General features: G+C 45.8%; 4 protein-coding genes across 4 annotated transcripts; 3 read left to right on the forward strand and 1 right to left on the reverse strand.

The window, feature by feature from the left end:
* The first annotated feature begins 2,876 nt into the window (after window positions 1-2,876).
* On the forward strand, window positions 2,877-3,786 carry LOC131293159 (lopap-like). The gene is made up of 3 exons (XM_058321238.1): window positions 2,877-3,154; window positions 3,224-3,414; window positions 3,479-3,786. Exons 1-3 carry the CDS (start codon window positions 2,877-2,879, stop codon window positions 3,784-3,786), a joined length of 777 nt encoding a protein of 258 aa, XP_058177221.1.
* Window positions 3,787-6,306: 2,520 nt separating this feature from the next.
* On the forward strand, window positions 6,307-9,125 carry LOC131293160 (apolipoprotein D-like). The gene is made up of 5 exons (XM_058321239.1): window positions 6,307-6,386; window positions 8,277-8,543; window positions 8,621-8,703; window positions 8,778-8,873; window positions 8,947-9,125. Exons 1-5 carry the CDS (start codon window positions 6,307-6,309, stop codon window positions 9,123-9,125), a joined length of 705 nt encoding a protein of 234 aa, XP_058177222.1.
* Window positions 9,126-9,457: 332 nt separating this feature from the next.
* On the forward strand, window positions 9,458-10,910 carry LOC131281281 (uncharacterized). The gene has a single exon (XM_058310557.1). The coding sequence runs from the start codon at window positions 9,480-9,482 to the stop codon at window positions 10,890-10,892; it is 1,413 nt and encodes a 470-aa protein (XP_058166540.1). The 5' UTR covers window positions 9,458-9,479; the 3' UTR covers window positions 10,893-10,910.
* Window positions 10,911-11,386: 476 nt separating this feature from the next.
* Window positions 11,387-13,909, reverse strand: LOC131286642 (EGF domain-specific O-linked N-acetylglucosamine transferase). Its single transcript, XM_058315627.1, has 3 exons — window positions 13,148-13,909; window positions 12,245-12,888; window positions 11,387-12,182 (listed from the first exon to the last, which is right to left on the reverse strand). Exons 1-3 carry the CDS (start codon window positions 13,506-13,508, stop codon window positions 11,580-11,582), a joined length of 1,608 nt encoding a protein of 535 aa, XP_058171610.1. The 5' UTR covers window positions 13,509-13,909; the 3' UTR covers window positions 11,387-11,579.
* Between the last annotated feature and the right edge of the window lie 513 nt (window positions 13,910-14,422).

Genomic DNA, 14,422 nt, shown 5'->3' on the forward strand with positions numbered 1-14,422 from the left:
ATAAATTGACAACGTTTCGTATGATTCATACGATCTACGGAATGGAATGTCCTTTGACTAAAGCAGTAAAGCACTGAAATCTCCCGCCTGAAATTTGAGAACGCAATTGGAGGACGAAAATAAAAATGCTCAAATAGACAAACGCGCACACACAACCTCTCACGACTCACAGATAAATTTCACGACACTTAGTAACACCCGATCCACCCCATACTGACCGCCGCACCGAAGGTTTAGGGTTGCCACCCCACGGGTAAACCGACTCCAGAGACAAACGACAGCGACGCCGACGGGCTCGAAATTGTCTACCGAAAAATGCGATCCGTCTGTGACAGTTGCCAAAAACCGACTGACGCTCGGGCCCTAGGTGAGCCACGGTCGTTGGCCGCAACGGTTGGCGTTTTGTTGGGCTACTCATATGCGTCTTCCTTGCCTACACCTTTACCATCCGAAAGCCCACGCGCCCACTTCCGGAACAGCGTTGGGCTGCGTCGCGTTCGCCGGGACCGATTGAGCTGTTGGTAGCTGAACGCTGGAATGGGGAAATTTGATACCAATGGAAGCTAGCAATACACACAAAACCTATCAGGAGCATATTTTGTCTCATTTCGCAGATCAGGAGTAACAAAAGGCAGACAAGGACTTCACGTTTGGTTTATTCTCTCGTGTTACTTCCAGTCACTTGGAAGAGTGAGTATCCCTCATGGCGCATGGCGGGAGTTGTAGTGCGTTTGTGCACAAGTGCGATGTTTATTGGAAATCCAAAGTCCTTGGAGAGACCTATGGAGCATAGTAAACAAAAACAATGGGCTTACCACTACCATCGAAAAATATTTACCCATAAAAAAGACGGTGCATGAAATTTTGTTTATGGAACGAGACCTCGATTTTGAAGCTTTTAAAATTCGCCAGCTGATTTAATCGATTTCATCCGCGAAGATAAGTGAGATTCTCAGAGGAAAGAGATGAAACGTCTTTAAATGATTAATATTTTTGAAAATAACGCGGCTAGCAATTATTTTTGTAAACTTCTGTTTGGTTGTAAATTGTTTACGATTTTGCTACTACTCATAACAGGGTTGTTTCCGGTAGGTATAAGAGAGTAAAGGATGTATCCACATAAATAGTAAATAAAATCATTCCTAGAGAGTTCACACGACTCATACAGTACCGTATCTCCGTCGACGAACGAGGGAATGGTGCGCTGCGACTGAAGTCAGTTGAACTCGAGAGTCATATGCTGGCCCACCGTCAGATCGAGTAGCCGCAGGTTCAGCTGCACACCGATCGTTTCAATCACTATCAACACGACCCGGTACGGGGATGTTCCGCGAAGGTAGAAAAGATCAAGAATCTTGCAGTCACGGGGGATCGCAATTCCGTTTTGTCAACTAAAACCGCAGGCATTGTTCAACGTTATATAGGAAGCCTATATAAGTAGTCTTGGGGATAGCTATATCTTGGGGATCTCTTCAAAGCATCTTAAAACAACTATTACCATTAACAAAACTTGCGCAGTCACATGTTATCAAAGACAAATAAAAAAATCGCAACGATTTTATTTTGAAAATAATTTATATATCTAAACCTTGGTCAACCGGTCGAACCGGCAACGACACGAACCGGTCGAACCGGAAAAGGTTTATAAAATATTTCCAAAACCGATAGAAATGTTGCAAAATATTTCACAGGCGCCGGCTCACCAAATTTTGAATATTCAACAGTTTTTAGATTTTAAACAGCAAATTTTGTAAGGCAATTATTACAATTTTATACAAACTAGAATAAAACATACCAGAAGAGACTATTGCACGATACAGCTATCAATTGACATTTCAATTAATTCAAATTGATTGAAAAGTTAGTAAGGGATAAAGGAAATTTATCATTTTTAATTTGGTATACCAAAGTAATAATTATTACTATTCATATTGTATTATTATTAATTTATCTCATTTATTTACTAACTTATTACGATATTATGGATATTACGTTGCGGTTTACTATTTTATCTTTTAGCACAGGTATATAAAACGATACATTAATGAAAAATATTACGAACCCTCTTCAATGGCAGTTTAACTCCTGATTCGCATATTACGTGCATTTTTCTCGGCAAGCGTTGGCAGATGCGATTACAACCAGTCTCGATAACCGTAACGGAAGCGATTAATTTCCCCGAGAAATTATGACAAAAGATTTATGAAACACTGGTTCCTGCGGAGGATGGGCCGACGGACGAACCGAGATCCAGTTTCGCAATCGGTCGATCAGTGCACGATCAATCTCTTATCGCGCGCGTTTAATCAATCGATGCGCTTGCCGGCGAAACGGAGAAAGGCATACAACCGCGTGTTGATCGGCGTCGCTAGACGAAAGACAAGATCTTCCCGGCACGTTCCGGTGCGCGATCGAATAATCACCCTCCAGTGTCGACCGCGTCGTGTTGGCCCAATTCCATAACGCGAAGGTGTGTTCCTCGTCGGCTGGGGAGAATATTCCCGCATAGATCCCGCACCCTCCACCCCAACCGGCATGGCGGAAGACGCCCGTGGAACAAAAAGTGAGCCAACACCAGCACGCCCCGATGGGAATCTTAGAACTAGTTCGTGGAACAAGGAACGGCTGGAGTCGAAAAAGAAAAAAAATACAGCCCGCAGGGACGTCCTGGGTGTCGTGTAGTTCTTCCTTTGAACCGGCCGCTTTCACGGGGACGGTGGTTGGTCTCCCGCGTCATTCTGAGACGTCTACCGCATCGTTCGGGCAACAGGAAGAAATATAAAAGCCCACATCCAACCCGCTCGGGAAGGTTATTCGGTGTTTGGAGCGCATCTCGAACACACATCACTCAAGGCAGGCAGATACGGGAATCCGAAATGAAGATCCTCCGCACGTCGGAACGTTACTGGGCGGTGGTGGCATTTATTTGTCTTACCGGCGCCATCTCGATGGTTCAGTCGCAGATACCTGGCTTCGGTACATGCCCGGACTACTCGCCCATACTTCGCTTCAACCGGACACGCTTTCTCGGGACCTGGTACGAGATCGAGCGGTACTTTACGGTCACGGAGGTTGCAACCAAGTGCGTCTCGGTGACCTACGAGCAGCGGGCGGACGGGAAGATCTACGTACGGAATGCGTACACCAACCGATTGTAAGTACCTTTGAGGTCGTAAACCAAGACTGTGACCTCTATAGTTCCTTTTCGATGCCGTCTCCTTAGCAATGGCGTCGAGCGGATCATTTCCGGCGTGATGGATAAAGGCGCCAAAACGCCAAAAGATGGCCGATATCAGATCGAGTACACCTCATTCCCGTACAACTACAACGCGTCGGTGATGGTCCTCGACACGGACTACGATTCCTTTGCCGTGCTGTACTCATGCAGTTCCTTCGGTCCAGTAGGACACGCCGGTTAGTACGAAATTATCTACAGAGTTCTCCCACAGTCTAACCCTTTCCGTGGTTTTTTCCTTAGTTTCCGCATGGTTGATGGCCCGCGAGCGACTCCCGGCCGGTCCGGTTCTTCAGCGTGCGTATGGCGTGCTGGATAAGTATAAAATTTCGCGAACCTTCTTCTTGCGCACCAACCAGGAGGATTGTGTGACCCTGGCCCCACCGGAACCGGCCATCGACCCGACGGAACCGACCACTCAGGACGCCCGGAATGAGGGCGTTGTCGTGCGGAACGAGGATGACTTGCAGCAGTTGCGCAGTGACATGTTTGCCGGGGCTCCGGTTCCACTAGAAGTTCCCAGTGTTCCGGTAGGAGAGAGTAACTCATAAGAAAGGTTTATTTGTCGATTTGTTTATTTATTTTCCTATCTAACTTATTCGATCGCATTTGTTGTATAATCTTAAATAAATACAAACTCATTGATAACTATGTTTTGAACTTGTTTGCTTAAAAAACATCTGAACTTTTCATCTTTCCTTACTGATTCACTACGACCGAAGTACCTTCTCCAAAGACGAGTTCACGAAGACGATCGTCTGTCACACACTGTCAAGTTCATGATCACCTTCGACTTTTGCCGTGGCTTGGTCGGCTGCTGCTTGTACCGGAGAGGCTTGCACTCTTCGGTGCGAAATTGGGTCACTATTCCACCAGGTGGTCTCACCCATCCGGACGAGTCCGGCTTCCGCTTTCCCTTTGCCCAGAGCGTAGCGCCTCGCGTCGTGTCTGTTGCTTGAACTTTTCCTTTCGCACGCCCTCCCCACAAGGCGCTGACTCGGCCAAGGTGGGTTTGCCGTGCGGTTGGGCGCGGGTGTAAACAAACCAGTTTCTCCGGCGATTCCACTCCCATCGTGGGACGTACCAGAAGGTGAGCCCAATGCCCGGTCCCGAAGAAGGGGGGCTTCGCGGACGGTTCACGATCGAAAGAGAAACGGCTTGGTACAAGATCGCGGTTCATGGTGGAGTTCAATCACTCGCGTGTCACTGCTTGATGGTGGCATGATGCTGTCTTGAAGCCGTTGCCTCGGCGTTGATTGATGTGAAGCGAGAAACGCCGGTATTAAGCCTTAAAAGAAGTTATCGGATTCAGGTTCCTTCGACTGAACTGTTGCTTTGTCCATTTTTATAAATATTCCAGCCCCATGTTTTGTTATTTTCAAATTGGTATCATGTGTTTATGTTTGAAATAGATTTGTTAAAAATTAAAAACGAATTTCACAATATTTCCTTCGCATCTCTATATTTTTTCTTATTTGTTTTGATGGCGTTTTTAATGACGATGAAATGTCTCCATCACGATCCGCTTACCCGGGGGCATTAAAATCACCCTGCCGGTCATAAACACACTTTCATCTAACACTAACTATCCAAACGAGCCCCAACCCATCCACGGACAAGATTTAAAAAATAAACACACAAATATATGGGTCAGTCAGCCCAGGCGCAATCAGCGCACGCTTTCGGTTGACATTTCTTTCACTGCCTAATTACTACTAACGCCCCTTTTCCTGGACACGGCGAAAGAGATAGGGAGAAGGATTCTCACTTCCAAGACCACCGGTAGCACTGCCGACACAACTATGTTGTAGCCCCCCTTTGAACCGGTTTAAGATGTTGTCGTTGTCTTCGGGCGCCGTTTAAAGTTTCGGTACCAACCGTAGGGGTCCTAGGGAATTATAAACGGTACAATTTATAATTTTACACAACAACTAACCGGACCAGGGGGGAAACAATGGCCGTTAGTGACCGCCATCTACATGAACCTTGCGCAAAGTAACAAGCCTAATTTAGGCTATCGGATCATGCTAACTGCTTTTTTTTTGCTTTATGTTTTTTAGCCTTTCTTCAGCGTGATTCGTTTTTATTTTGTGGCCATTTTTTTAGCCGTTTTCGGTGCTGGTCTGGAAATAATCTGTGCACAAAAGTGTCGCAAGAAACGCGTGTGTATGCATGCATGCGTAGAGTTTGCTCGAAGCATCTGGCCACGCCGTCATGGTGTCTTTTTGAAGAAAGAAAAACAATTTCCACTTAGATTGAATGGGTTGAAAGATATATCGTGGTTTCTCAAAAGGAAACCACCTAAGATGCACCTCCCTTTCAGGGGTGATAGTTTAACAACCGTCGTTTAAAGGACTGTAATCAAATGCGTTCTTGTTTTTTCAAACCCACCTGAAGAGCTAATATAGAGCGACTTACAACCCGGCTGATTGTAACGCCGAACGTTGCCATGAAAGTCTGCCCACATACAACACACGCACCCGGCACGTGTTCCCTTACACCGAGGCCCCCCTCCTGCGATCCGATCTCATGGATCCGCAGCATCGGAGGCTCGCGGGATCGCGTGGCAGCAGCTAAATTCAGGCAGCAGCACGCGAAAGACGTTCATTCCCGTGCGCGACGTCCACCGAAACGGACAAACGGATCCCACACGCCAGTGCAGGAAAGCTTTCACATTCAAACCCGAACGCAGTTTGTGTTGCATCTTATTTTTGTGCGGAGGGCTCCAAACTCCGAAACCCAACCGGTGAAACTGTGCCAACGGTATAATTAGCAAGGAAATCTGCAGGCGAAAGTAGAAGAAAAGAAGTGTCGAAATTTGAAGAAAAGCAATAAAAACAATTAGTGCATCGGCTGAAACTCGATCAAGAGGGAGTGTGTGTTACATTATTCGTGATCGACGTTACGTCAAGACCTTTAGATAATAACATCATTTGTGCTTGCGAAGTGTTCAAAGTACGGGCAATTTGAACAAGTGACGAAGGTGCTTTTTTGGACACTTCAGCGGTCGGCTTCGGTCTGCAGCAAAGTAAACATCTCCGAATTCGACGCATCTAGAACCGGATATCACAATGGAAACGTTTGGGTATGTCATCACAACGGCAACCAACTCTCATAAGCTCGTCAAGGTTAAGCACGAACGTACGGATGGGTACTTTTAAAAACAATCATTCATTAAACCGTCTTGTAGTTAGAACAGATGATTGATAAACACCGGCGGTGCTTTATTAATGCTCGTTTGTTAATCAGGGTCGAAGATGAAAGGTCGCAGCCTTAACGAGCTGTGTGTACGCAAGGTGTGGTAATGTTAGCTCTCCGTGATTATTTACCATTGTGTAGCTGAGTACACTGAAACCATAACTTGTTTGGATTGGTTGTTATCAAAGGGTGGATTTTTGTGTGATTTTTCAAATCAATTGGATGACATTTAAAGGTACCTATCATAGCACCTGAACATAACTAACAAACGAGGGATCATAAGAAAATGTGTGTAACCTGCATCGCATCGTGATCCCAAAGACCCCCTTAACCGAACTCACGCCACATTGCGTAACACACATTTCTCCCAAATTGACTGACGACCGATTCGATAGCATGCAACCCACCACCCGCCCACCCATCCACCCCGTGATCCACCATCAGGTGCATGTTTGATTTGATAAGATATTTGAAAACCATAAACAAAACAAACCCCCATGTCGGATTGTGGGTTACAACATCACACCCCGAAGCTCAACGAGCATATAACGCGCTCTCTTGGCCGCCCCGCCTATCACACGTGCACCGCACGTCTTCCGAAAAGGCTCCACATTTCATGCAGGGCCAATGCACTCCGGGAAGACGCGCAAGACCCCGGCGAGCGTTAAAAAAAGATCCACAGCCAAGAGCCGTTGACCGAAAGAAGCTTTAAATTTCCTTCTTTTCCGTTTCATAACCACCCCCGAAACGAGGAGTTTTTCTTTTCCCGAGAGAGAAAACAAGACATCATCGTTTGATGCTCCACAACGTAACATACTTTTAGCTTTTTTTTTAGTTTCTTCGGGGAAATTATGCTGGGTCGATGGTGGATCGCTGCTCTCATGTTTCCTCCGAATCGATCCTCTATGCTTTAAACGGTTTTATCTGTTTAACGGGTCGAGCTTTTGGTTCAAAAACTAAAATCGCATAAGTTTACATACAATATTTCATATTTGGTGTACATAATTCCTCAACATTTCAAATTTTTTCATGAAATGAAGTTCATATCAATTTACACTTCGACGCATGGCTCGATCAATCATTCTTCCTCTCCCACGTACATCCACACATCCAACAAAATTATGCAACCGGTTTTCGATGCCCGATGCTTGACCCACAGTGGCTTAAACCTAAGGCCCTTTTCTGCCCAAAGGAAAAACATAATTTTCGACCGATCTCGACCTTGCCACACAGACGCGGTGTGTATATGTGTGAGATTTTCTTATGGCTTTGAAACATGTTGCGGCAAACGTGACAAAGTTCACGTACGGGTCTTTTTTCTTTTTTTTTACAACCGTAGCAAATTCAACCTAATTTTTCATTTACAACCCATATTGCTCAAGTGCGAAACCAATGGTAAACGGATCCGATCGATGTCGAAAGTGATGGTTAAAACAATCATTTTTCCTCCGCACATCAATAGGCCACCGGTGGCGAGAAGAAAGAAAAAAACCCGATTCATTGAACGATGGACAACCCTTGCACGATCAATCGACTGACTTCGGAGTAAAACTACTTCGTCACATATTAAGGTCATTAACGCAACGCACCACCTGCCTAAAGCAACTCGACCGTTACGAGATGTTATTGCACCTGCGGATTCGCATGCACCATTTTGCAGACTTTCTCTGTTTCAACGAGGCAATTCATCCATCCGTTTAACGCTAAATTATAACGTGTGACAATATTATATGGCACGTAATCTGGTGTTAACAACTCAACAGCATATCTCGATCGCACGCAATTATTTGCGCCATCAGAAGCTCTTGCTTTCATCTAACTGAATATTACCATTTCCCTTCAGGGTAAAATGGAGGACGTTGATTGGGGTGTGCTGTCTGCTCGGTTGGCTCCAGTGCTTGGGACTGGTGGAGGCACAGGTTCCCGGGTTCGGTCAATGCCCGAAGGTGCCCGTGGTGGATAATTTCGACACCTACGCCTATCTGGGCCGCTGGTACGAGCAGGAAAAGTACCCGTTCTTCTTCGAACTCGGCGGACGGTGTATAACGGCTGACTACACGCTGAATCCCGATGGAACAATTGGCGTTTTGAATCGACAGAAAAATTCACTGTAAGTATAAAATAAGAGGTTTGCTGGCGCATTGGCTGGGGGGAACGGTTTAAAGATCGATGGTTGTACAATTCCAGAACTGGCAACGAAAATTCAATCAGCGGATCGGCACGTATCGTTCAGTCGGCGAAGCTTGCCGTTAAATTTCCAAGCGCTCCCTGTAAGTTGAAGGGAATCAATCCATCATTTACTACTCTGGTATCATTAACAAACTCTTTGGGTTATGTTTTACAGTTAACGTAGAAGCACCTTATTGGGTGATTGGTACCGACTACAAAACGTTCGCAGTTGTTTATGCCTGTTCGGATCTTCGTGGGCTCATCAGTGCAAGTGAGTTTTGTGTTGCAGCCTCAATAGAGTTGGCTTGTTGTAACCCCGTGTTTTTTTCTTCGATATCTTTCAGAGGTAGCGTGGATTCTGACACGTAAACGACACCCGGATATCGAGACGATGAAGAAGGCGTATGCTGTACTCGATAGTGCCAAGATCTCTCGTGCGTATTTGACGAGAACTGACCAGAAGAACTGCGAAGAGGTGAAGAAGGTCCCTAAAATATTCAAAAGTACAACTATTAAGGGATGAACGGGAAGAGAACCGGTAGAGATGGTGATGAGCTATTGATATGCTCATTGTCGTCGTGATTCTTTAGTATTAAGAAAAAAGACAACATTTAGTATTAAGAAAATAAAAATCGCAAAGGTTTTTGATTTTACAAAAAATACTTGAGTTTCATTATTTTTAAAAATAAAAAAATCGACCACGTGGTGATCAAACCATATGTAGCGCCTCTTGCGGCATTGTAGGATACTATGGTCGAAAACAAACCGCTGTCACTTCAACCATTGTTATTTATTTACGTTTTCTTCAAAGTCCAGTTTCTCGTAGTTTTCGTTTAAAAACATACTTTTACACATTCCACCGGCCACCGAGGACGACATGGATCCGGACGAATATCGTACGCTGCACGAGAGCCAGATGGAGAACAATAACGGCACCACTGCACTGAACGTATTTATGCACATTGCGCCACCGGTTTTCAGTGTCTTCCACACCGTGCAGCTACTCGCGGTGGCCAGCGTGGCGCACATTCCGGTTCGATTCTTGATAGAATTTTCGTTGATCGTTTTTCCATTCATCCTGCTTGTCACTGTGTTGCACCAGCTGGCGTTAAAAATTACACTCGCAGTGGCTGTTGTGTCTACAATTTCTGCCGTTCATCAGATACGGAACCGCTTGCACCTAGTTCCATTCGTGCAGGTTCCCGGAAAGTCTCCACAGTTTCTCACGTGCGTCAGGGCGCTCGTTAATCTTACCACGGCCGTCTGCATCCTGGCCGTGGATTTCCATTGCTTCCCACGCGAACTCGCCAAAACCGAAACGTTTGGCTTCGGGCTCATGGACATCGGTGTTGGTCTGTATGTTTTCAGTAATGGAATCGTCTACAAGCTTCGACCAGCTGAAGGGCGGAGGATACGCGCAGTACGCCTTCGGAGGATTCTTACCAGTGCGGCACCTCTATTCCTCCTTGGATTCGCACGCTTTTTTTTAACCAATGAAATCGACTATCAGCTGCATGTGTCCGAGTATGGCGTACACTGGAACTTCTTCATCACTCTCGCCTTCGTAAAAGTGTTCGGCACGATCATAATGGACCTAGTGCGCGATCCGGAGGTAATCAAATTCGTCGCCATCACGCTCCTCTGCTGCCACGAAATGATGCTTCATCTGGGCGTTTCCCGGTATGTCATGAGTGCGGACACCGGACGAGCGGACTTTTTTTCCGCCAACAGAGAAGGAATCTTTTCCTTACCGGGCTATTTGGCTCTCTTCCTCGCATCGGTCTACCTCGGTTGGATCGTGCGACCATCTGAGGAAATAACGCTGGCTAAAAAGTTCCTCCGCCGAGCGGCCAAAGTAGCCCTGATCGCGCTGGTCTGCTGGAAGATGATCTACGTGTGTGAGGACATGTTCGGCGTATCGCGCCGGCTCGCCAACATGGGTTACTGCTTCTGGATACTTGCCATCGGGTGCAGTGTGACGGCGCTGTTTATGTTCTTTGAACTTTTCGTCTACTTCGTGCGCTTCGAGGAACCGAAATCACCGGATCAGATAATCAAAACGGATGATTTTTGTATCCCGTACGTGCCGCTCATACTGGACGCGATCAACAGTAATGGGTTATTCTTTTTCCTCATCGCCAACGTGCTGACCGGGTTGGTGAACATTATGTTTCAGACTTTCCTTTTGGGCAACGCGGCCGCACTCACAATTCTTGTTTACTACATGTTTATGCTGTGCGTTGCTGTGTCTTTCCTTAGCATAAACAACGTAAAACTTAAGATATGGTAGAGTTAAGGGCTCCTTTTGTTCAGTTCATTTAGAACAATAAAAAAAAATCTTTTGGTTCTACTCTTCTAGTCAACCATGTGGTTAAATATAAAAACAAAATTAATCATTCGCTCACAAATAACCTCCAAAGACACTCTACTAGAAAACATTAATCATAAGGAACGAAAAGTTACGTATTGCGGCCAGCAAACGCCTTGAATAAATCACAAAAGTTCAGTATTAAAAACACAATATTTTATTCCTTTCTGGTAAAGCGGAAATGTCTTTTATTCTTACAATCATTTTTCGTAAATACTTGTTTTTGGAATTAAAATACTGTTTCCTTGTATTCCGGCGCGTATACCGTAAGTAACATTACATAGCTATTATAGAAGTTTGTTCAACTTTAAAGTTAATAATCTCGAAGCGTTCAATGAAGACCCACCGAGGACCTTAAGTTTAATCTCGAATTTAAGTACAATATTAGATTTAGCTCCATTAGTTAAGCCATAACCAACACAAGAAGCTCGTAAGGCAGATTGTTAGGGACTTTCATACGGTAGAGATTCCTATCACTGCCGATTCTCAACCCCTTATAAAGCTTGCCGGGTTAAGGCGTGAATCTTATTTAAAGCGTTTTTGTCCTTCCTTAAATGGTATTGGTAAAAAAATCACCGAAATGCTTTCTGGAACATATTTAAAGCAAGATTAAAGCTCATCCTTCGTTCGCGGATTGCGAGCGCAAAACTTCCGAAACTCCTCGTGTCCTTCCACCTGGGCGGCCGCTTTCGCGACCAATCGCTCAAACTCATTCACATCGAACGCATAGTTGGTGAACTTGGCGTGCCGTTCGTCACGTTCCGGGTGTCGCCCCTCACCCTCCGGGAAGACCAAATGATCACGCTCCCACGTAATGTAGTGGACACCCCGTAGACGTGCCAAATCGCGATAGCAGTTCGGATCCTCACAGTGATACAACTCGAAGAGCGTCGCCCATTTGGGTAGGAAGAGAAGATGCGTCAGTCCGGCTCCGTGCATACCGATAAAAATGTCACTGTTGCGAGTGATCTTCAGTTGTTCGATGAAACTCAGTTCGTGTCCAAAGTTTACGCGCTGCACGGCATAGTTTGGGTTGCTGGCAACAGCTGCAATCAGTTCATCTTCGTTAAGCACCCGCCGGTAGCGTGTTTGACGGGAAAGAAAAGTGATCCTCAGTCGACGATCAGCTCGGGTTGCCATACGAATTTTCAACCGGTGGAGAACATGCTCGGAAAACGCATGAAAAAGACCACTATTTTCACAGCCATGAATCTGAAAGAAAAATAAATAATTTAATTTCCAGACCAAGCGAAGTTTGTAATTTTAAATCTTACAATGGGCGTGTTGTAGTACAAGCCAAATATCATCCGTGGCAACAACGGTAAGACCACATTCCGGAAGCACACCGCTTTTCCGGCATAGGTCTTCAGATTCGCGATCGGATTTCGCGTAAAAACTTTAAACGTCTCGGCGAACGGTGAGTGATACGGAAACGATTCCCAAATCAGCACGTGCGTATCCGTCGTAAAGCTGGCCGCATGCGATAGATTCACGTGCAGCGAAGCGTAGAGATTAAGAAAATCACAGAAATGGTGATACATATTGATGGCGGCATCGATTTTCATTATGAAAGTTGGCTTCTCTATCACCACATCGCACTGGTCGTTTTCGATCGGTGGTTTGACGAGTCGCTCGAAGAACCGCAACTCCGGACCCCACGACTGCAGCGGACTAATGTGCTGCAGTTCATCCCGCAGTCGCTCGCCGTGCAGCGTACAGTGCCCTCCGATCTGCCCCTGTCCGATGACGTCCATCTTGTAGCGCAGCGGTTCGGTACGGACGGCCAGATCGGTGAAGTTGATCATCAGATTGCGTCCACGGCAAAAGCGCAGGTACTTGGAACATTCCAGCGAGGAATCGTGCGGAAACTGCGGTTCACACATGATGCGTGTTTCACGTATCTGATCCCGTACGAAACCTGTAATGTTATGGAGGGTTAATTAAAGCACCAAAATTTGTATTTAATGGGGCGTAAAGGTTTAATGACCGATAGGCGGTGCTAGGAAAGTTATCTAAAAGCAAATACATTTTTGAGAGATTGCTTTTTCGCCTATTTCTATCACTAAAAGCCCATTGTGGGCAAACCGAACGATCAGTATGCACATAAGAAAACGTGAGTTAGCCATTCAAGGCCACCATCCCTCGCTGTATACGTAGGATAGCGTCATGCTTCGTACCAAAGTCCGCCTGGCTGTAGAACGTATCCAGCTGAGCCTGCTTGCTTTTCACGTAACCGATGTGACTCCCGGGGCAGCTATGGTTCGAGAAGCGTCCCTTCTCCGTACACCCGTCTTCGTAGCCCCAGCAGGCATTCTTACGACTTTGGTAGCTGCTGCTAGCAATGATCGATCGATAGGGACAACTCTCGTCTTCGGTGCACTGCTTCTCCAGGGTAGGAAAACGTCGGAAGTAAATCGGCAGGTGTGCTTTCGGTAAGTTTATGTACTCGTACTTTTCACATGCTACTTGCGGCGCCAAAAGTAAATTCAGCACGATCGTTGCTGTGACTGCCAACGGTGCACCACGAAAGCATCCCATCCTATGCTAGCTGGGAAAGTTTGGGACATTCGATGATTCACTACACCCGCGCAAGAATGAACGATAAAGGTCGTTGGACTGGGCAAAACACTATCGTATATGGATCGAGTGGGATCGCGCGAACCAGAACTTGGCGATATTACACAATCCTATTGAACACCTCCGCACTTGAAAGTCTGCACGCGTGGCCACCGATGGCTTGACGCTGTGTTGCTGCACCGCCGGCGAAGTGTTGAGTGACGCGCGTTATTCCTATACGCGATGAGCTAAGCCGGTAGCGCAATTACACACGTTCGAGCAACAGAACCACAACACAACCGCGCGGAGCGTATCCCACGAGTTTTATTTACTAGCCGCCACGATCCATTCGCTACGCCCCGGTGCCTGCTGCCCTTTTGGACGATCGCTTCTGGTGATCAACATCATGATCAACGCCGCATGTTTTGTTTACTGTTGTGACGTCACAAACCGGTTTCTTCAATACGTCAAGTGTTGTAGGATCACTGTTTATCTTGCACCATTTTAATCTCATACAGCCTTTTGATAAATTTGTTGAACAAAGTATAAGTATAAGAAAGCCATCCTAATTATATTATGTTGAGGATCTACATTTTTTGCACCACACAAGTTCATCGTAACGGTAGATTTCTTTTTTCAAATCACTTTATTTACTACATAGCTTACACAAACGTCTGGCAGATGTCGCTTCAAACACCTGTGCGCTCGACATTGAAACGTCAAGTTTGTCATTCAACCGAAAATACTGCTTTTGCTTTGCCAAATTCACTCGTTGCGTAGTACAGCGAGAAATCACGATTTTTCCTACAGTAAATTGACCAGCAGGAGTATATTTGTGGTATAAATACTTCTGCTGGAAGAGTACCAATCCTGTGACCGATCAGTATCGACCCGCG

The sequence above is a fragment of the Anopheles ziemanni genome, chromosome 2 (genome assembly GCF_943734765.1).
Source record: "Anopheles ziemanni chromosome 2, idAnoZiCoDA_A2_x.2, whole genome shotgun sequence".
Taxonomy (NCBI): domain Eukaryota; kingdom Metazoa; phylum Arthropoda; class Insecta; order Diptera; family Culicidae; genus Anopheles; species Anopheles ziemanni.

Coding starts and splice junctions, on each gene's coding strand:
- LOC131286642 (XM_058315627.1), bottom strand. CDS start 13,508: ATGGGATGCTTTCGTGGTGCACCGTTGGCAGTCACAGCAACGATCGTG. Junction 12,889..13,147: donor CTACAGCCAGGCGGACTTTG/GTACGAAGCATG, acceptor ATAACATTACAG/GTTTCGTACGGGATCAGATA. Junction 12,183..12,244: donor TGTACTACAACACGCCCATT/GTAAGATTTAAA, acceptor TTTTTCTTTCAG/ATTCATGGCTGTGAAAATAG.
- LOC131293159 (XM_058321238.1), top strand. CDS start 2,877: ATGAAGATCCTCCGCACGTCGGAACGTTACTGGGCGGTGGTGGCATTT. Junction 3,155..3,223: donor AATGCGTACACCAACCGATT/GTAAGTACCTTT, acceptor CCGTCTCCTTAG/CAATGGCGTCGAGCGGATCA. Junction 3,415..3,478: donor CGGTCCAGTAGGACACGCCG/GTTAGTACGAAA, acceptor TTTTTTCCTTAG/TTTCCGCATGGTTGATGGCC.
- LOC131281281 (XM_058310557.1), top strand. CDS start 9,480: ATGGATCCGGACGAATATCGTACGCTGCACGAGAGCCAGATGGAGAAC.
- LOC131293160 (XM_058321239.1), top strand. CDS start 6,307: ATGGAAACGTTTGGGTATGTCATCACAACGGCAACCAACTCTCATAAG. Junction 6,387..8,276: donor AAGCACGAACGTACGGATGG/GTACTTTTAAAA, acceptor ATTTCCCTTCAG/GGTAAAATGGAGGACGTTGA. Junction 8,874..8,946: donor TCGTGGGCTCATCAGTGCAA/GTGAGTTTTGTG, acceptor GATATCTTTCAG/AGGTAGCGTGGATTCTGACA.